The sequence below is a fragment of the Globicephala melas genome, chromosome 15 (assembly GCF_963455315.2).
Source record: "Globicephala melas chromosome 15, mGloMel1.2, whole genome shotgun sequence".
Taxonomy (NCBI): Eukaryota; Metazoa; Chordata; class Mammalia; order Artiodactyla; family Delphinidae; genus Globicephala; species Globicephala melas.
The window spans coordinates 41,461,741-41,482,642 of record NC_083328.1 but is presented as its reverse complement, the minus strand read 5'-3'; the positions used below and the strand labels follow the sequence as shown (position 1 = coordinate 41,482,642).

The following is a 20,902-nucleotide window of genomic DNA, read 5'->3' as shown; positions in this document are numbered from 1 at the left end:
CAGCGGCCATGGCTCACGGGCCCAGCCACTCCGTGGCATGTGGGATCTTCCTGGACCGGGGCACAAACCCGTGTCCCCTGCATCGGCAGGTGGACTCTCAACCACTGCGCCACCAGGGAAGCCCGAACTGCTGCATCTTAAATCTCTATTTCAGAATCTTTAAACACCCAGCCCTGAGATGTGTATCCATAGGCCCCGGTTTCAATCACCTGCATCTCTGACCTGGACCTTTCAAAGTTTTACACAGCTGGGTGCTCCTTAAAGTATAGCCACGGGGTTTAGTTTTCTCCTTGTAAGCTGCTTATTATTCTATTTTTGTCTCAATACCATCTTCAGCTTTACTCAACTAATATCTCAGCATCAATTTCTGGACTATTATGATATCTCACTCTGAATCAATATTGGCATTGAAAAAACTGGGGCTGGTTAATGGGCCTTTTCAAGGGATGTTTTTATATAATTGTAAGAGTCGATTCCACTTTCATGTTGCTACCATGCTTGTGGCACTGAACATACTGTAACAAGTCACTCCATCAGGCTGTTTTAGATTCAGTGACTGGCTTTTGCCATGATGCAGAGAAAACACTGTATACAAAAAGGAAAAAATTCAGAATATAAAATTACATCTATGTGTGAGTACAGCTAAGACAATTTGGGTTAGAAATACACCACTTACAAGGGGAGGGCCCAGTTATTAGACCAGCTAACACTGCAATAACCCACCTCTAAGAGGACTAAGAAAGGGCAAGTTGTTTTTCTCTACCATTCCCAGGACATTTTCAGACTGACAAATCAGCTGTGACTACCCGGGGTTGCAGCCTTTGAAATGACTCTAGAGTTTTAAGGAGATAAAGGTCCTTATGGTCACGGGGATTGGTCAAACAAACAAACAGGTACATACAAATACTCAGATGGGATACAGACGATAATATTCATTGCTTGCTGCTTTGCAAAACTAACAGCTTTAGACTTTTTTTTACTTTAAGGCTCATTGCTCTACTAGAGAAAAAAAAGCTGTGGCCTTACTTTACATAGTATTCAAGGCCCCTCATTTCTGGTGACAAAGGCAGGTCAGGGGAGCTGAATGACCAGCTCAAGGTCACACAACTGTTGGTGGACTAGAACCTAGGTTTCCACAGCTGTCCTGCAGTTTTCTTTGTATCCGAAGTGATTTGCCTCTGTACTTATTAACTATGCATTAGAGTTAGTTATGGACTTTTTTTTTTTTTTGCAGTACGCGGGCCTCTCACCGTTGTGGCCTCTCCCGTCGCGGAGCACAGGCTCCGGACGCGCAGGCTCAGTGGCCATGGCTTGCGGGCCCAGCCACTCCGCGGCACGTAGGATCTTCCCAGACCACGGCACGAACCCTAGTCCCCTGGATCGGCAGGTGGACTCTCAACCACTGCGTCACCAGGGAAGCCCTAGTTATGGACTTTTAAAATGAAAAATGAATACACACAGTAACAAATTTGTACTGACTTAAAAATGAAACAAACCTCCAAAGGCAGAACCATGAATAGGCTGTAAAATTTGACTCAAATTCCTTATATAATTTCAACAGCCTCACCTCGCTTAACAGTGAAAGCATTACGTGTTAGACATAAAGTGAGTAATAATCATTACACAGAAATTATACCATAAGGACTATAAACAGCCAGATGTTCCTAGCACAGGAAGCAAAAATGATAACTCACAATTAGTTTTTTTTAAAAAATGCCATTTGAACCAGTAACATTTTAAAATTAGAACTTGGGTTAAGAAATGCAAATAACTAAAGGCCTGGGGTAACTAAGCCACTTTTTTAACAGAACACAGAGCACTGTAAGTGTACCAAAGCACAGAGCACTATCTTGTCTCTTAATGAAGGCACTGCAGGAAGTGATTTTTTTTTTAAGTTGGAGGTGAGGTGAGTGGGTGCGTGAGTAGTGGTATGTCAGAAAGAAAACAGGATGTAGAAAAGGATTCAGGGGTAAATACAGTGAGAATGATTAAGGAGGCCTCTTGTAGATGCTCTATAAATATTAAACAAGAATTAACTCTAGCATAGGTTGAACATAATTCCTTTTCAAAACCAGTAACTTCTGCCTTTACCTTCCATGTAATTATTGTCATTTTAGAACCATCACACACACAGCTCTCTTCACTAAAATGATTTTGTAACTTTTAACACTCATTAAACGTTTTGTTTATCAAGAGATCCAAAAATCTATTTCCTTTCTTGTCAACTAATGAGATTTCCAACTCCAATTAATTTAGCAACTGAATAATAATTTCAACAGCCTATCTTTTATGTAGTTATTTATAGTAAATTGCTTTATAATTTTCTCTCTTTATGTGATCAAGCTGTTCTTCAGTGGTTCTCATCTTTCATGTCTTAATCAAGGTATCATGAACCCTCTGAAAGCTGGGCTTCTCCCGCTGGAAATGTCATCCCTTCGCTGGAGATCTGGCCCCACAAAAAAGCCTCCTTCATTTAAACAGGGCACACGTTTGACAAACACACACACTCTCCCGCCTGCGTTCCTGGACCTGTCATCACTGATGCAGCGCAGCTGTCAGGGTGGCATGAGAATATGAAGAGCCGGGGAGGGGGCGTGTGGAAGGGGACCAGAGAAATTCACGGGCTGGATTGAGAGTGACAGGCAGGAGACTCCCGCTCTCACTTCTGGGCACATTCAGTGACACGGCCGCACGCTCCCGCGGGATACTGCCCATAAGGAGGTGTCTCTGGTAAACTCCGTCCTCCAGGCCCCTCCGGGAGCTCGAGGCGGGGGGGGCGGGGGGCGTCGCAGGACTGGACCCGGGCCCAGGGGAACCGCGGGTGGGGGCAGCAGAAAGGAACAGGGGACAGGGCTCCGGCGGACCCTTGGGCCGGCCGACTCCCCGCCCCCGCCCCGGGTAGGCCGTACCTGTCCCGCAGCCCGTGCTGGAGGCGGCCCAGCCTTTCGTAGTAGTCGGGGCCCGCCAGGGGCGCGGACGGCGCGGAGGCCCGGTGCATTCCGCCGCCGCAACCACTCCTCACAGCCTCCGGGCGGGCGAGGCCCGAGTTGTCCGAAGCAACGGCCCCACCATGCACCGCGGGTAGACGCTGCGCCCCCGACGCCGCACGGGTGGGGCGGGGCGCCGTGGAGGGGCGGGGGCACGGCGCCGTGAGGGGTGGGGCAACTTCCTGGGGTCGTGGCGCCATGGAGGAGCGGGGAGGAGGCGGGGCAGACGGCTAGGAGGGGCGGGGCGCCGTGGGAGAGGGCGGGGTGCCCGCCGGCGAAGAAGAGGCGGCGTTGCGACTCAGTGCCCGGGCCTCTTTGCTTCGAGGCTGGTGTCTTCTTCTACCCCAACCGTTCGGAGTTCTCGTGGGAGAGACCCTGGCCCTCCTTCGGGCGGGTTACTTCTCTGAAGGCCAGGTCTGAAGCCGACCCCGTGATCCCCATCCCCTAGGTAGAGGATGGAGGCTGGGCGGGAGTAATCACCTGATCATTTTTGTCTTTGGCATCAAACTGCTTTAACTTTACCAGGTGAATTCTCTCCTTCCTTCCCTTCTTACCAGTATTTGCTGAGTGCTGGGCACAGTGCTGTTTGTTTTCCTACCAGCGCTTAAAAGCAAAACAAAACACGAAAAAGACAAAATCCTCAGTCCTAAGCAGCTATGCTCAACCCTGACAGTAGACCCCGTTAGCTGAAAGCCCGTGCTGACCCTGAGGCTGTGGCTAAGGCTGCAGATCACATTGCTGGCTGGTGAAGAGGGGGAAGTTGCCAGCAAGTTGCTTGCAAAGCTGACATTTGTGCAGACAGAGCTCAGTGGACAAACGCCCTGTACAATACTTCATCAGGGACTCTGGAGCCCGCTGCCTGAGCTCCAATCCGTTCTTCCACTGCCCAGCTGTGTGACCACATACAAATCACCCTCTTTACCCCCAGGGTTCCTCGTATGTAAAACTGGGAGGCTGTTACTACAGGACCCACCTATGTCGTTTCTATAATGATGAGATTCATTAATGTGTGTAAGTGTTTATAAGGGGTCCCAGCACATAGGAAGAAGCATCAGTTTTTATCATCATCATCATCACCAACTTGGGGGAAAAGCTTTCTGAAGAACCATAACTGTATTCTGAAACCCACAGGGCAGGAAAAAAGAAACTATAGAATTTCTTTAGTCTCTTATTCTTCCCTTCTTTTGTTTTTTCTTTGTCATTAATTTCACTTACTTGTGTGCTAGGTGTGACAAACTAGGAAATAGATCATCAGCAAGAGAGATGGGCCATTCAAAGGTCTGCAGTGTAAAATGATGATGTTACTCAGCCTTCTCTTCACATTTGCTAGGTCCAGGGCAAGAGGATGAATGGAGACCCTCATGCCATCTGTCAAAATATTAAACAATTAAAAATCAAGATGACAAATTGTAGATAAAATATGGTCCCTCCTACCTTGACCAATGTGCCTTCATAAAAGGGGAGAATTCATACAGGGGAATTTAGTTTTCTGACTCCTTACCCAGCCTTACCAGCCCCCACCCCAGTATCCCCCTCCCCATACCAGTCCACAAGTCCTAGCTCTGTCCTCATCCCCACCTCAGCCTCCTCTTGGCCACTTCTCAGGCTGAAGGGTAAGCACACCAGTGACGGTCATCCTAGCAAGAAGGACCCAGGAAAGAGGTCTTTAAAGGCCTTGGAAAGGAGCTTAGGCCCCTTTGACCAGGGGATGTCCGGGTGATGGACACCTGGAGTGTGTCCTAGAAGAACATGTGTGTGTGTGTGTGTGTGTGTGTGTGTGTGTGTGTGTGTGTGTGTGTGTGAGACCTCCAGGCAGGCATGTCCCCTGGCGCTGGGGCCTCCTCACCTTGTATGGAGTGACATGGCCAGACAAAGTCCAGAACAGGCTCTGTAATGTATAGAAGCCCAGGTAGGGCCTCTTGCCTGAATCTAAGGGTAGTACTGATGTTACTTTTATTTAGTTGTTATGTCACATTATACCAAGTTGATCCCATGGTAGTGAGCAAAGGTTTGCTTACTGATCTTAGTGCAAACAATATTTTACTACAACCCTGGCCAAAAAAATGCATGTATGGTGATATTTTATTTAGGACCATCCCTACCCATATTAGTTTTTTAAGGAAAAAAATCTCCACTTAATATAACTAATTATATTCAGCAAATACACAGAGTAAGCAGATAAGACAGTCATTCAGCATCCAAAATTTTTATTCGGCCATTTTAGGAGAGTCTAAAATTAAATATAATTAAGCAGTAAATAGATAATTCAAAATAATTATAATTTGCATTCTTTGGTTGATTGATTAATGACATATGACAATCTAGATGCAGGATCCATTTATTAACAGTAACACCTAGCAAATTAAATGAATATTTCTAGAGTATTTATGCTAAAATTATGCGTTCTCAATGGTGACAGACTTTTAATAAATTCAGAGTTCTTCACTTTGAATATTTAATTTGCTGGTGCACTCTCCTTTAACATTGTTCTTAAATCGCCTTATATTAGCAGAGCTGATTTCTGTAAGCAGTTCTGCTTTCAGCTCACCTGGACCACAGGCTATCAAGTCTTCCTAGATGGGCCAGGTTTCTTTTAAGCCAAAGAATGTCTTAGCTGGAAGTTAGTTAAGGAATGTAGCCTCACTCTCGTATTTTTTAGAGGAGGAAAAGAGTTCAGGGCAGACAAGGGACTTGGCTAAGGTCATACAACCGATCATTTGTGTAATATTAATGAGCCTAGTTCCAAAGATAGGTCCCTAACAGCCCCACTAAGCAAACAGCAAGAAAAGCCAATGTTTCATCCCGGTACTCATATGGATCTTAGGGTGACCCCTATGAAGTTGCTGTTTTTGTAGCTCTAGAACAGTTGAATTAATGGATGGAAAATTGATTTTGGAAACATGTTGAAATTAGCATTTTACAAAAATGTGAACACCTGCAATTTAAAGATTAAATTCTGTGTATATGAGTCAATAACTGCTTGGATATTATATTAGTTTCCTAGGGCTGCCATGATAGAGTACCACAAACCGGGTGGCTTAAACAACAGAAATTTATTGTCTCATAGCTCTGGAGGTCAAAAGTCTGAGATCAATGTGTTGGCAGGATTGGTTCCTTCTGAGAGCAGTGAGGGAGACTCTACTGCATGCCTCTCCTCTAGCTTCTGGTGGCTTGCTGGCCATCTTTTGCATTCCTAGGCTTAGTAGATGCCTCACTCAATCCCAGCCTTTATCTTCACATGGCATTCCTCCTGTGTGCATGTATGTCTCCAGATTTCCCCTTTTATAAGGATACCAGTCATATTGGATTAGGGGTCCACCTTCCTCCAGTATGACCTCATCTTAACTAATTAGATCTGCAATGACCCTGCTTCCAACGAAGGTCACATTCTGAGGTACTGGGAGTTAGGACTTCAACATATGAATTGGGGGAGTTTGTGGGGGCTACACAATTCAACCTATAACAGACATGAACACGGGAAAGTATTTCATTTTGCAATTACTACACAGTTTGTAGGTAGATCTGACTCAAAAGGAGAAGGTGGGGGAAAGGCCGTGACATCACATGGATGTGTGTATGTAGCCCCACCCGCCACTGAGCGTCTACACTAAGGTAAGCATTTACTGCCGCATTTAAACCCCATGAGTCCTCTGAGGGCCCTGCAAGTTTAAGCAACTGGCCTAAGATCACACTGCCAGTGTGTTCTTGGCCAGTTAGTGGTAGTGTTGGAATTCAAACAGACTTTTTCCAATTCCCAAGTCCATCCTTTCTTAGCCTCCATTCTATATGGCCTTGAAACTCATCATTTGATAGTTACTGATATTTTTTATTTTCCTTGTATGAGATGTGTAAACATATATACTGTGTGACCCAGAAGGGTTTTTACATATACATAGTTCATTGTTGGGGGAAATAGTATCCCTTGACCTAGGAATGCTTTTTTTCTACATGCTGTGATACAACATTTTGTGTTCACCATTCTGTTAATTTTCCTCCTTGGCCCTTGGAAAGACTACATTTTTAGCAGTGAGATGGGTCTGTTTGACCCAGGCTGGGCAATGAAATGTGAACAGAAGTGATGCAGCCACTTCCAGACCTGGCCCCTGAACATCCTGTACTGTCTTCCCCACTTTTCATTAGGTGGCCAGCTGGATGCAGAGGACCCAGTGGAGAACTCTGAGGCCCTGGAAGAAGAGTGAATGGCTGTAAAGAGTACGGGACTGTAACTTGGGCAAGAAATAAACCTTTATTGTGTTGAGTCACTGATCTTTTGGAGTTGTTCGTTTCAGCAGCTAACATTACTTATCCTGAGCAATACACAAGCATTCCATGCAAGAATTACACAAATGCATCAAACTATCTTTTTGCAACATTCTCAATGAGGATATATATGACTATCCAGATGGTCAAGGAGACTGCAAACCTGGAGCTCTGAGATTCAGAGTCAAAGTCTGAGGAGAGAGGCCTAGATAGCAAAGGCAAAGCTATAGTGAAGAAACGTCTAGAGCACCTCTGTCCACTGGAACCTTCAGCAATGATAGAAATGTTCTACTCTGTGCTGTCCAGTATGGTAGCCACAAGCCACATGTGACTGTTGAGCACTTTAATGTAGCTACCGCAACCCTGGAATTGAATTTTAAATTTCATTTTATTTTAACTTGTTAAAATTACAATTGTAGAGGACATGTATCTACTGACTCCTGTGTTGAACAGTGAAGCTCTAGAGATAAAGTAGAAAGATGGTTAAGCATGGTGAGGGAGAGAAGGAGGTCATGAGTCACCAGGAAGTGGAAAGCAGGAGCTAGAAGGTGAGATACCATCATTGGTGGGAGGTTATAGTGATCAGGAGGACAGGTGTGATTGTTAATTTTACGTGTAAACTTGCTTAGGCCATGGTGCCCAGTTGTTTGGTCACATACCAGTCTAGAAGTTGCTGTGAAGGTATTTTTTAGATTTCAATCACTAGAGTTTGAGTAAAGCAGATTGCTCTGCATAATGTGGGTGGGCCTCATCAAATCAGTTGAAGGCCTTCAGAGAAAAGACTGAAGTCCCCAGAAGAAAAAGGAATTCTGCCTCCAAACTGCCAGTGTTCAGACTCCAGACAGCAGCATCATCTCTCACTGAAATGTCCAGCCTGCAGACCTGCCCAATGGACTTGACTCTTGCTGATCCCCACAATGGCATAGGCCAATTCCTTATAATAAATCAATCTCTCTCTCTCTGTCCAGATACAGATTTAGGTGTACCTTGGAGATATCATGGGTTCCGTTCCAGACAACCTCAATAAAGCAAATATTGCAGTAAGATGAGTCACACAAATTTTCTGGTTTCCCAGTGAATATAAAAGTTATGTTTACACTGTACTGCAGTCTATTAAGTGTGCAATAGCCTTATGTCTAAAAAAAATACATACCTTAATTAAAAATATCTTATTGCCAAAAAGAGTGCTAACCCTCATCTGAGCCTTCAGTGAGTCATAATTTTTTGAAATAGCAACATGTAAGAACACTGATCACAGATCACCATAACAAATATAATAATTTAAAAGTTTGAAATATTGAGAGAATTACCAAAATGTGACACAGAGACATGAAGTGAGCAAGTACTATTGGAAAAATGGCACCGATGGACTTGCTCAGGGCAGGGTTGCCACAAACCTTCAATTTGCAAAAAACTCAGTATCTGTGAAGTGCAATAAAGTGAAGCACAGAACAATGAGGTATGTCTGTATATCTATCTATCTATCTATCTATCTATCTATCTATCTATCTATCTATCTATCATACTGTTTCTGTTTCTCTGGAGAAGCCTGACTAATTAATACAGGAAGGCAAGAGGTTACTAAGAGCATTTTGCTCTAAGGCATTTGTAATAGCTAATTTAAAACAATAAGAATAGGGTGCAAATTCCAATAAATAAAGTGAAAACAGAGATTTCCTCATATGACTTCATATCATGTAAACCAACAATTAACGTGTAGATCTCTAAAATATGCGAGATATATGAAAGCTAAATAACAGCTGAAAAATAGAATAACAGAGTCATTGAATGGCTCTGCTAGAGATTTGGTTCTTAAAGGAGATGGGCTCGCTCTGCCCCACAGCTTCCATGTGCCCATGATTTTCCTGTAGCCCTTGAATTTGTGCTTCCGTGAGGTCTCCAGGATTCTCCCATTATTGAATGGAATCCTCAGAGGCATTAGACTTAGAGCACCAAATCCTACACTCTTCTCCCTGCAGGACTGGGTGGTGGCTTGGTTCCACCTGGCCAGGTATGTCCCAGATCCCTGGGTGCAGGAGCAGCAGCCCTGCATCCTTGTAGGTGTTGACGTCACGTGTGAACAATCTGAATGCTGAGATTCTCCTCAAAAATCATTTGGTGGATTTCATAATTGTTTGCCACTTGCATGCACTTCTCATCAGGGTTCAACAAGTACTCCTAACTACAAGGATTGGAAACAAAGGGATGCTCTAGACCTGCTCTTAAAACGCACAGGCGCGTTGAAACCAAAGGGTTTTGCATAATAAATACCATTGAATTTGGTGGCTGTGTTTGTGTTTACCAGGTGACAGGGCACCGGACGTAGAACTTCTACTTTTCACATCGTCTACAATTATCCACGGCATGTGTCTTTGTAGAAATGTTGGCTTCAGTCATCCCTGGGGTACCTGGATGGTGACTGCCACACAGAACACCCTCCCGGAGTCAATAAACACTTGCCATGTGTCCTAGAGAAGAGGTAGAATACAGAGGCTGAGGATTCAGGCTCGGGTCCCCCTCTGCGTGGTATACTACCACTTCCTCTTGCAAGCTGTGTGACCTTGAGCAGATTACTTAACCTTGCTGTGCCTCAAATGCCTCATCTGCAAAATGGTGATGGTAATAGTACCTTCCTCTTAGGCTTGTTGAGAGGATTAAATGTGGTAGTCTGTGTGATGCACGTAGAATCATGTCTGGTAGAGTTAGCCCTCAATAAATATAAGCTGGTGTCACTTCTTAGAAGGCAAGAACAATATCCCTTTGGGAGATGGGGAGAGTCATCAGAGGTAAAGGCCCACGTTCTGCTTCGGACTATTTGTCTCTATCTCTCTAGCTCTCAAAGCCATTTCCCAAGCTTCCTCTCCATCTTTATCAACCCTGCTGGCTCTGCACTCACACGCCAACTCAGAGGGGTCCAGTCACCTGAACTCATGGCTGATGACACAGCAGGTGACATTCAGCTGGGAACCTCAACCCGAAATTCAGTTTCATTCTTTTGTGTCTAACCTGGATATAGGAGGGATCCCAGCCCATCACCCCTCAGGAGTAGAAATCCAGGCCACGGAAGGGAGTGCCCAGCACCACGTTGTCCGAAGACCACATGCTTGGGAATCAGAAGACCTGAATTCAAATCCCAACTCTGCCTTATACCAGCTGTGTGGCTCTGAGCACATTTCTTAACATCTTAAATGCTTCATTTTTCTCATTTCTAAACTCAGAGTAACAAATTTTTATTTATGGAGTTATTGTGAGGTATGAAGGAGGTAACATTTGAGAAGCTCTTAGCACAAGCCTGGCCGTAGAAAACATTCATTGAGCAAGTGGTTCCCACACCTCCCTGAGGACAAGGAACGCTCCTAATTTCCTAGGACTTTTCAGTGTAACCAAAGGGGAATGGCAACAAGTTCATTTTGTTATTGGGGGTGTGCGTGTGCACATGCATCAATAAATAGCATCAAATAGTTCATATTAATGGAGGCTCTTCCTAGCTCTTTACATGTACTATCCCCATTTTCCAGATGAGGAGTTTGGGGCACATCAAGGTTAAACAATCCAGCCAAGACCACACAGCTCACAAGAGTGGGCATGGTGTTATAACCCCCACCAGACAACACAGAGCCCAAACCCTCCATCTTCTCCAGCTTCTCACCATGACAAGTGTTTGTTGGCGCAGGGAAACTTAGGGACGAGAGGCCACGTCCTGTCCAGGGTGGGCCACTGCAGCTGGAGCGGAAGCTGGAATGGGTCTGTGGAGGTCTGACAGACACCACTTCTCCCCAGGGTGGACTTTTTTGGGTTGGACTCAATTGGAATCTTTTCAGCTCTTTAAATAATGCACCGTGAGTATTTTAAAGCCATGGTTCGTTACCACAACTCAACTGTAAGTCTTCCGCAGAGAGAAAGACGCATCTATTCCTTTGGCGTTCTTCAGCTCAGCTCTGGGACTAGAACCCAGCCCAGAGGACCACTCCAAGATACTGGCTGATAGGACAATGTAGCCATTAAAAAAAATTAAGGTATATTAGCACAAGGAACTATATTCAATATCCTGTGATAAACCATAATGAAAAAGAATATAAGAAAAGAATGTATATAGGTGTATAACTGAGTCACTTTGCTGTACAACAGAGACTGGCACATTGTAAATCAACTATACTTCAATAAAAAAATAGTAATAAAAAAGAAAAAGAAACCCAAAGCAACCAAAAAACTTGAGGTATATTTCACAGTTCATAAAATTCACCCTTTTAAATGGTACAGTTTGGTGTTTTTTAGTATATCCACAAAGTTGTGCAACCATCACAACTATCTAATTCTAGAACATTTTATCACCCTCCAAAGAAACTCTCTACCCGTTAGCAGTCACTCTCCCTTCCTATGGGCACCCCTGGTCCCTGGCTACCACCAATCTACTTTCTGTCTCTGTGGATTTGCCTGTGGAAATCTTATATGAATACAATTACATGATATGTAGCATTGTGTCTGAAGAAGACATTATTTTCTCTGTATGTTAGGATGGTCAGTGTGGAAGCTGACTTCTACAGTGGCCCCTGTATTAGCTGCTCCAGCTCTCATAACAAAGTTCCACAGACTCAGTGGCTTAAAGAACAGAAATTTCTTTTCTCACAGTTCTGGAGCCTAGAAGAGATCAAGGTTTAGGCAGGGCTGGTTTCTTCTGAAACCTGTCTCCTTGGCTTGCAGAGACGCCATGGTCTCCCTGTGTCTTTGCATGGTTTTCCCTCTGTGCACGTCTGTGTTCCAATCTCCCTTTTTATAAGGACACCCGTCATTTTGGATTAGCCCCACCCATCATAGTGACCTCATTTTACCTCAGTCACCTCTTTAAGGGGCCTGTCTCCAAATATAGTCACATTCTGAGGTACCGGGGATTAAGGCTTCAACATATGAGTTTTGGGGGACACAACTCAGCCCATGACAGCCCTCCGTGTTCCTTTCCATCAGGAATTCATGCTCATGTGCAGTCCCTTCCCACTGAATCAGGGCTAACGTGTGTGATGGTGTGTGACATCCAAAGATGGCTCACTGTGAAGTAAACCAGCCACTATATTGTGAGGAAGCCCAAGCTGTCCTGAAGAAGGGCCACTGGAGGGTAACTGGGCCCCCCCTCGAACTGCCAGTGTCACCTTACCACCATGTGAGGGAGTGGAAATGGGTCCTCCAGCCCTGTCCCCACTCCTGATGACTGCAGCTCTAGCCAACATCTGACTGCAACCTCGTGAGAGACCTCCAGAGAGAATGGGCTGGCCAAGCTACTCTTGAATTCTGACCCACAGAACCATGAGATAATAAATGGTCCTTTTAATTTTAAGTCACTAAGTTTTGGGCTGATTTGTTATGCAGCATTAGATAACTGATACAGCTGAGGCAGAATGGTACTTGTTAAAGAAGTCAGTGATTATTATATACCCACTGTCTTTCAGCCGTAGGATCATTTGTGGGAGTCATCTTCAAGCCTCACAAGAGCTCTGTAAAGTGTATATTATTATCACAGTTTCATTGAGGCTTGTGGTTAAGGAACTTACTGAGGATTTAAATCTATGTGCTTTCTACTACATCCCTGGATCCCTACTGTAGGATAGCCTCACCCGGGACTGGATTGGGTCCACAGTGAACTACTTGCTAGCAGTTAGCAGCAACAGGACTGACCCAAAATGTGTCTCCTACTTACCTTGGGATTCTACTTGGGAAAAATCATCCTTCTGCATTTAATATTTCTTTCTCTTTTTTTCCCTCATATATTTCTTTCCTTTCTATTTTCCTGTGTGTGTGTATCTATGTGTGCCTGTGCTTGTATTTCAGTGTCTTCAAACAAAAATGATTTACTGTTTCTCATGAACCTATGGGCTGGATGGGCTCAGCCAGGTGACCTGGATTACATATTAGCCTGCATTCAACCAGGAGCTCAGCTGAGGCTGGAAAAATGTCCATGGGGGCTTCACCCTTATACCTGGGCCTTGGTAAAGCAATTGGCTGGACCTCTGTCCACATGGTCCTGCATCATTCAATGGTCTGGCTTCTTTCTACAGTAGCTGGCTGCTGAGAAAGCTCTCATATATTTCATTATTTACTTATAAAGCAATACATCATGCAAAATTCTGTGGAAAAGATATACAGTAAAAATATCCCTCTAATCACTGCCACCAGCTTCCAGCTTCTTTTTCTGGTGTGCAACCAGTTACCATTTTCTTATGTAACTTTTCTGAGTGATTCTGAGCACATATATAAGTCTATGTCCATATGTATATGAATATCTCTACATTTCTTTTTTACTGAAGTATAGTTGATTTATAATGCTGTATCAGTTTCAGATGTACAGCAAAGTGATTCAGTTATACATATAAATGTATATCTATTCTTTATCAGATTCTTTTCTATTATAGGTTATTGCAAGATATTGAATATAGTTCCTTGTGCTATACAGTAGGTCCTTGTTGTTTATCTATTTTATATATATTAGTGTGTATCTGTTGATCCCAAACTCATAATTGATCCCTCCCTTCCCCCCCATTAACCTTTGATAACCATAAGAGTGTTTTCTGTGTCTGTGAGTCTATTTTGCTTTGTAAATAAACTCATCTGTATCATTTTTTCATATTCCACATATAAGTGATATCATATGACATTTGTCTTTCTCTGTCAGACTTACTTCACTTAGTATGATAATCTCTAGGTCCATCCATGCTGTTGTAAATGGCATTCTTTCATTCTTTTTTATGGCTAAGTAATATTCCATTGTGTATATGTATCACATCTTCTTTATGCATTCATATGTTGATGGACATTTAGGGTGCTTCCATGTCTTGGCTACTGTAAATAGTGCTTCTATGAACACTGGAATGCATGTATCTTTTTGAATTAAAGTTTTTGTCTTTTTCAGATATATGCCCAGGAGTGGGATTGCTGGATCATATGGTAGCTCTACTTTTTTTTTTTAACTTTTTAAACTTAATTAATTAATTTTGGGCTGCATTGGGTCTTCGTCGCTGCACGTGGGCTTTCTCTAGTTGTGGCAAGCGGGGGCTGGCTACTCTTTGTTGTGGTGCGTGGGCTTCTCATTGCAGTGGCTTCTCTTGTTGTGGAGCACAGGCTCTAGGCACGTGGGCTTCAGTAGTTGTGGCTTGTGGGCTCAGTAGTGGTGGCACACGGGCTTAGTTGCTCCACGGCATGTGGGATCTTCCTCGACCAGGGCTCAAACCCGTGTCCCCTGCATTGGCAGGTGGATTCTTAACCACTGTGCCACCAGGGAAGTCATGGTAGCTCTACTTTTACTTTTTAAGGAAACTCCATACTATTCTACATCTACATTTCTATATCTATAACTATTGTATCACTTAAAATATACATGGTAATATTCCTTACACATTTCCACACCTTGTGTAATGCTTAACCTATCTTAGAGATCTTTCTGTATCAGTATATGTAGGACTATAACTCTGCCTCATTCTATATGCAGCAATATAGTGTTTCATTTTATGGATATCACATGAAGCAGTTTAATCAGTCCTCTCTTGATGGACTTGTTTTTATTTTGTACACTATGATATTGACAGTGGTGTCATTTAATGCAGTAACTTCTATTTACTTTCTAAAAATTGACTTAATAATGTCATTGGGATAGGCATCTTTCTGGTACAACAGAGCGCCACCCCACTATAGAACTGCTAATGGGTCAAAATGCATGCGTGTGCCATGCATATGGAAACATATGCTTCAGGAGAGGCTGCTGACACCTACCTCTGCGCTTTTAAAAACTTGTATCATTAAGTCATACGTCCAGATGTGCTCCCCTCTTTAAGCCCCCTCTCCCCAGTTTTCACTAGATTTTTTAACACCCCATACCACTACTATTCCATTATCTTAGAGAAAATTTCCCTCCTCGGCTTCAGTGATATGACCTGAACCCCTACTTCAATCGTTAGCTGTTGTAACCACATACAATCAGACCCATACTTGGTAATACCAGCCTTAGGAGACAGGCATGGCGGAGTCAGTGCTGCCTTGTTGGTGTCCAGGTATACACTGCTTGATATCAGGTCATCATTGTTTCAAGTGTATTACTCCATATCCAGTAGGACTAGAGGATGTACTCTAGAGCCAGAAGACCTGGGTTCTAACTCTAGTTCTGCTTCTACTTAGCTTCATCATTTGTCAAATGACCTGTCTTGGTTCCATTCCCAAAAGCAGATCTCAAGACAAGGTTTTGGGGCACAAGTAGTTTATTTAGGAGTTGACCCCAGGAAGTGGTTGAGAAAGAGAGGATGTGACACAGGGGAGGGAAGGAGGCAGATATAGGTACTTTAATTAGCATGTTATCACTGTGGGCAAGTGTGGCTCAATTCAACGGAGCCTGTAAGGGACTGTATAGAATAGAACGAAATCATCCTGATGGCGGGATGGAGAGTTGCCCCTGGGATGTTAGCTGCCTAGTGTTTCCAATCTTCCATGGACCAGAGAACACCCTCAGGCAGAGAGAGGCAGGATGTCTTTGGCTGGAGAGAAACCATGAAGGTATCATCCAGGCTGGATCAAGGGGAAATGGACTCTGACAGACTCTGCTATGTTTAGAAACAGCATATACATTAGCTAAGAACCTAGCCTTTGGCTCCTTAATGGAAAGTACTTCCTGATAGGTGAATAAGTAAGGACTTTCCGAGCACTTACTCTGGGCCTAAAGGGTGCTTAGCATTTGGGGGCATGAAAGAAGTTTTCATAGAGAGCCTAGAACATGAGGCAGGCACTGAATGTGTGCCCTTTAACACACATGAGACCATCAATCTTAAGATAGTGTGGCAAGTTAAGCATTATTATCCTGAGGCTCAGAGAGGTTGACTCTCCTGTTCAAGGTCCTACAGCCAACAGAGAAATAGAGATCCACCCATGGCTATCTACATGACAAATGTCCTCTCATCTGGCTAAAGCTGTGTCTGACCTCTGGTTTCTACTGCCTTGTGGAGAACTAATAAGTGAGCTTTATTAAGGTTGTAGGATAAAAGATCAATATACAAAAACAACTGTATTTTTATATGCCAGCAACAAACAATAGGAAATCAAAATTTAAAAAAATACCTTTTATAATAAAAATATGAAATACTTAGGGAAAATCTGACAAAAGATGTGAAAGTTCTATGCACTGAAGACTGTGTATATTGCTGAGAGACATTAAAGAAGATCTAAATTAATGAAGAGAAATATGGATCAGGAGGTTCAATGTTGTTAAGATGTCAATTCTCCCCAAATTGATCTATAGATTCAGTGGAATCTCAATCACAATCCCAGTAGGCTTTTTTTGTAGAAATTGATAAGCTGATTCTAAAATTCATATGGTAATGCAAAGGACCTAGAATAGCCCAAATAACTCTAAAAAAGAAAGTTGGAGAAGTAAGTCTGATTTCAAGACTTATTACAAGGCTATAATAATCCACTACTCTGCTCAGCAGGAAACTGTTCAACTGCCCTGCATGATTCGGATTGAAGAAATTGGGGGATGCACAGAAGCTGGACAATGGGTGGGATTGGGCATGAACCGGTCTCATCCAGGCAATCACACCTCCAGCATTCCTGAAAGAGTCAAATGGGATGATGTCTGCAAAAGCAGTTTCATGAAGAAAAATAGTCAAATGAATGGAAGGAATTCATTTTTCTAATTTCTGGTGGGTCCATTCAAGAAAACGTTCGTGTTTTAATTTTTTTTTTTTGCAAGCTCCCACGTACTCTTTTTTTTTTTTTTTTTTTTGCGGTACGCGGCCCTCTCACTGTCGCGGCCTCTCCCGTCGCGGAGCACAGGCTCCGGACGCGCAGGCCCAGCGGCCATGGCTCATGGGCCCAGCCGCTCCGCGGCATGTGGGATCCTCCCAGACCAGGGCACGAATCCGTGTCCCCTGCATCGGCAAGCGGACTCTCAACCACTAAGCCACCAGGGAAGCCCCTCCCACGTACTCTTGATCCTCCTTCTGCATTTCGGAAGTAGTCAATTGGCTAGTCCACCAGTCCACGCTGTTGGGATCATTTCAGGTTATGCTGAAGTCTCCAGTTTTAAAATCAAACCTTCAGATTTGATTTTCAGCAGGCAGTTGCCAATGGCCCACTCTAACTAGACAGAGCACCTGGGACAGAAAGCCATGTCTCAGTCTGTACAACAATTGTCCCTATTATTGCAGAACATAGGTAGGCATGAACTGCCTGGATAAAGATAGTCAAGACAGTTTTTTCCTCTGTTGGTTTATTTTAAAGAAATCACACCATATTATGGTATTTTTTCCCCTTTCTAGCTTCTTTAGGATTTATGTATTTCACCTAGCTGTGTGTGTGTGTGTGTGTGTGTGTGTGTGTGTGTGTGTGTGTTGAGTTTTTGATACCTATATCTTTGTGTTGGTAGGGTAGAAAAATGCAGACAACATATTAATAGGAGAGAAAGTATCTCAAGAAAGGTCTTGGACACATTTAATAATATCGATAATATTCTGTGGTAAAGCATCTTGACCACAGGGTCAAGATGTATATACTTATTTGCTTATTAAATTGATTACACTTTCTGGTGGAAAAGGTGAAACGCAATTTACCTGCTAAGGATTTTGACCGTGCCCTGGGTTTGACATTTGTTTTTATATTTTTAAAAGGGAAGTAATTTCATTTCTCTAAGATTTGTTTAGAAAACTTTGCCAACTTATCTAAATTCACAGCCATTTCCTACAGGAGCTGGCCTTCTCTTGATACACACTTGCCTTAGCTTATGCTAACGTGGGGAAGGACTTCATTTGGGAATTACATTTCTTTCAAGACTAATTTCAAACTGGATATTTAAAGAATGTTGGTTGACAGATTCTTACCTACATCACCCCCTCTAGAGGGGGGTGTTTATTTTTTTGCTTATTGTTTTATTGCTCTTTTGGTTATTGTTCTCCTGATGTGTGAGATCCTGAACGCTAAGAACTAATTACCCTCTTTTGTGCCACTAGGACAACTTTTTTTTTTTTTTTTTTGCGGTACGCGGGCCTCTCACTGTTGTGGCTTCTCCCGTTGCGGAGCACAGGCTCCGGATGCGCAGGCTCAGCGGCCATGGCTCACGGGCCCAGCCGCTCCGCGGCATGTGGGATCTTCCCGGACCGGGGCACGAACCCGTGTCTCCTGCATCGGCAGGCGGACTCGCAACCACTGCGCCACCAGGGAAGCCCCACTGGGACAACTTTTAATGAGCACTTTTTTTCTTCATTGTATGGAATCAAATCATGTGAACTCTCTTTAATTGGTTTATTCTTTTAAAACATCCATCTACTAGAAATAGGGAAAGGGGAGGAAAACTAGAAAATAAAACCAGTTTGTAAAAACTTTAGAGTGAAAAACATGGATTATTTTTAAAAAGAAAACCTCACATTAAGGATTTAATTTAAAAAATCCTTTATTTTCTTGTCTTCGCATCTGTAGTATGCAAAAGGCAAGAGAGCTCCCTTTGAGTTGGGAAAAAGTTGTTCTTTGAAATGACTTCAGTGATACGATTTCATCTGTATTTCAAACGCATTAATTTCATGTCCAAAGTAGGTAATGAAGATACACTAATTCAGGTCAAATTCACCCTCCGGAAAAACTGCAAATTAAGATGCTGTTGATTGATACGCCGCTGGCTGTCTTAATCGTCGTGATCAAAATCCAGATCTTCGGGAAAGGGGCCCAGGAGGGATGCGTCTGGGCTTTTAACAAACCCTAGCCTAGACCAAACTCAGAAGCCCAGCCCGCTCTTTTTCAAACCTTTTTCCAGGCAAGAGGCCCCGACAGCCCGCGTGGGGCTCGTAGTATTTCTCGAGTGGTTCGACACCCCCCCTCGTCCCCCAAACCCAGACACACTCCGACCCCGCGAACTGGTCTGGGCTGTCAAAACTCGCGGAGGCGTGTTGAGTCCCAGTAACTCGCACGATGATTAATGAGCGGCTTGATAATTTAATATCGCGTGTGATTAAATTATAAGGCGTGGGGGAGGGGAGTATGGGCCTACGCCGCGGAGCCAGCACGCGCAAAGCCGCGCTCATCCTCCGCACAGAGCCCAGCGAGGTCGGGCGAGCGGCGGCTCCGCGCCTTCGCAAGGTTAGTGGGTCTAGGAGCGGAGAGCGGCGGGGCGGGGCGGGGCGGGGCGGGGCGGGGTTGGGGGAAGGTTGGCTCGCTCACGGAGGGGAGGGAGTGTGCGCTCCGGACCGCTCGGGTCTGAGCCGCAGAACCGGGCAAGCGGCCGGCTCTTCCCCGGCAAAGGCGCGGAGGGGCCGGGAGATGGTCCCCGGCAAGAGGAGATATCTTAACTCCCCGCCTCTCGGCCACAGGGACCTAGGAAGTCCCTGGGACCCCGGGACCCCTGGGAAAAAGGGGAGTGAGGCCTGGCATCCGGGGTTTCCTCCCGCCCCCTCCCCCGGGCCTGGACTTTGAGAGGGTTTCCCTGAAGGCGGGGAGGTGGCGGCAGGTTTGAGCCATCCAAGTCCCCTCTCTCCCCCAGCCGAGGCCCCCAGCCCCGTCCCGTGTGGGGCGGGGTCCGTGCCCCCTGGGTCCAGGCAAGTCCAGGAGGGGAGAGGGACTCTCAAGCCGCGCAGGAGCCTGCAGCCCCGGGAGAGCGCAGCGAGGTTGACAAAAACGCGTGGCCCATCTCCGGGGTTCCCAGCTTCATTTACTGGGGAGGAGGTGAGGGAATGTGATCTAGGCCCTTTCGTGGTTACTGGAGGACTCCTCACTGTCACTTCCTTCTCCTTAAAAGCCCGTGGACAGGCTCGGGCGTGGCCCCCTTCCTCCGGGAGAAGTGGGAGCGCAGGTTTGGAGGCGATCGCCCCGCGTTGGCCTGCGCGGGGGGAAGGGGTCCGCTGTCCTCGCGTTGTTGCCGCCGCCCCGGCTGCCCCGAGCCAGTCCGGCGGCTGCTTGTGCTGCAGGGCAGAGCGGCGGGGCTGCGCGGAGACCCCGAGAGGCCACTCGAGGGCAGAGGAAGCGTGGTCTCTCACTTCCTGATTGCATCGCGGGGCTTAAAGTTTAGCCAGAGGAGGGCCTCGAGAGGCGAGATGTCCCCAGAAGCCCCTCGGGAACGGCATCCCGGGCGGTACGGACGCCGAGCAGGAGCGTGCGAGGAATAAGCACCACCACCGGGCTCTGGAGGGCCGGGCGTCCAGGCCGTGCCCCGGGCCTGGCAGGAGGACCGATGCCGGCTGGATTTTCAGGCAGGCGACGAATCCTGGAGCGGACGCCGCGGGCTGAACCCAGGCTATCCCGCTTTCCTTCAGCCAGAGAGGCCCCAGATTGCTCCAGGAGCGGCCGCCTAGTGTCCTGTGCCTTGGACTCCAGGTGCGGTGGCAGAACGTGCCTCCGTGAAAGGGATAGAAGCGTCCTCGGCGTGGTTCCTTCCGACTTGCGGGAATTACCATCCTTCCTCGGCTTCTCTAGATTACGTGGAAGCAGCGCCAAGAAAGAGGGGAAATCACGAACGACCAAATGGACTTGTAAACAGAGGTCATAGGATGGGGAAAAAAAGAAAAGAAATATTTTGTCTCAAAACACTCCAAGAGAATATTAAAAACTAAAATAAAACTGCCTAGCTAGAGCAACAACAAGCCACGAATTGGTTCTAGTAGGCTCAGCCTGAAATGCCTCAATTAGTACGGTGTATGCTGTAC

General features: G+C 45.2%; 1 protein-coding gene across 3 annotated transcripts in view; it reads right to left on the bottom strand.

The window, feature by feature from the left end:
- The window catches only part of KIZ (kizuna centrosomal protein), a 113,697-nt gene extending 110,600 nt beyond the window's left edge, over positions 1–3,097 (bottom strand). For all 3 annotated transcript variants that reach the window (XR_009559056.2, XM_030872477.2, XM_030872479.2), the window contains exon 1: positions 2,910–3,097. Coding sequence is in view for 2 of the 3 variants with exons in the window: in XM_030872477.2 (XP_030728337.1) it covers positions 2,910–2,998 (89 nt within the window). In the remaining variant the exon portion in view is untranslated. The remainder of the gene's footprint in view (positions 1–2,909) is intronic.
- Between the last annotated feature and the right edge of the window lie 17,805 nt (positions 3,098–20,902).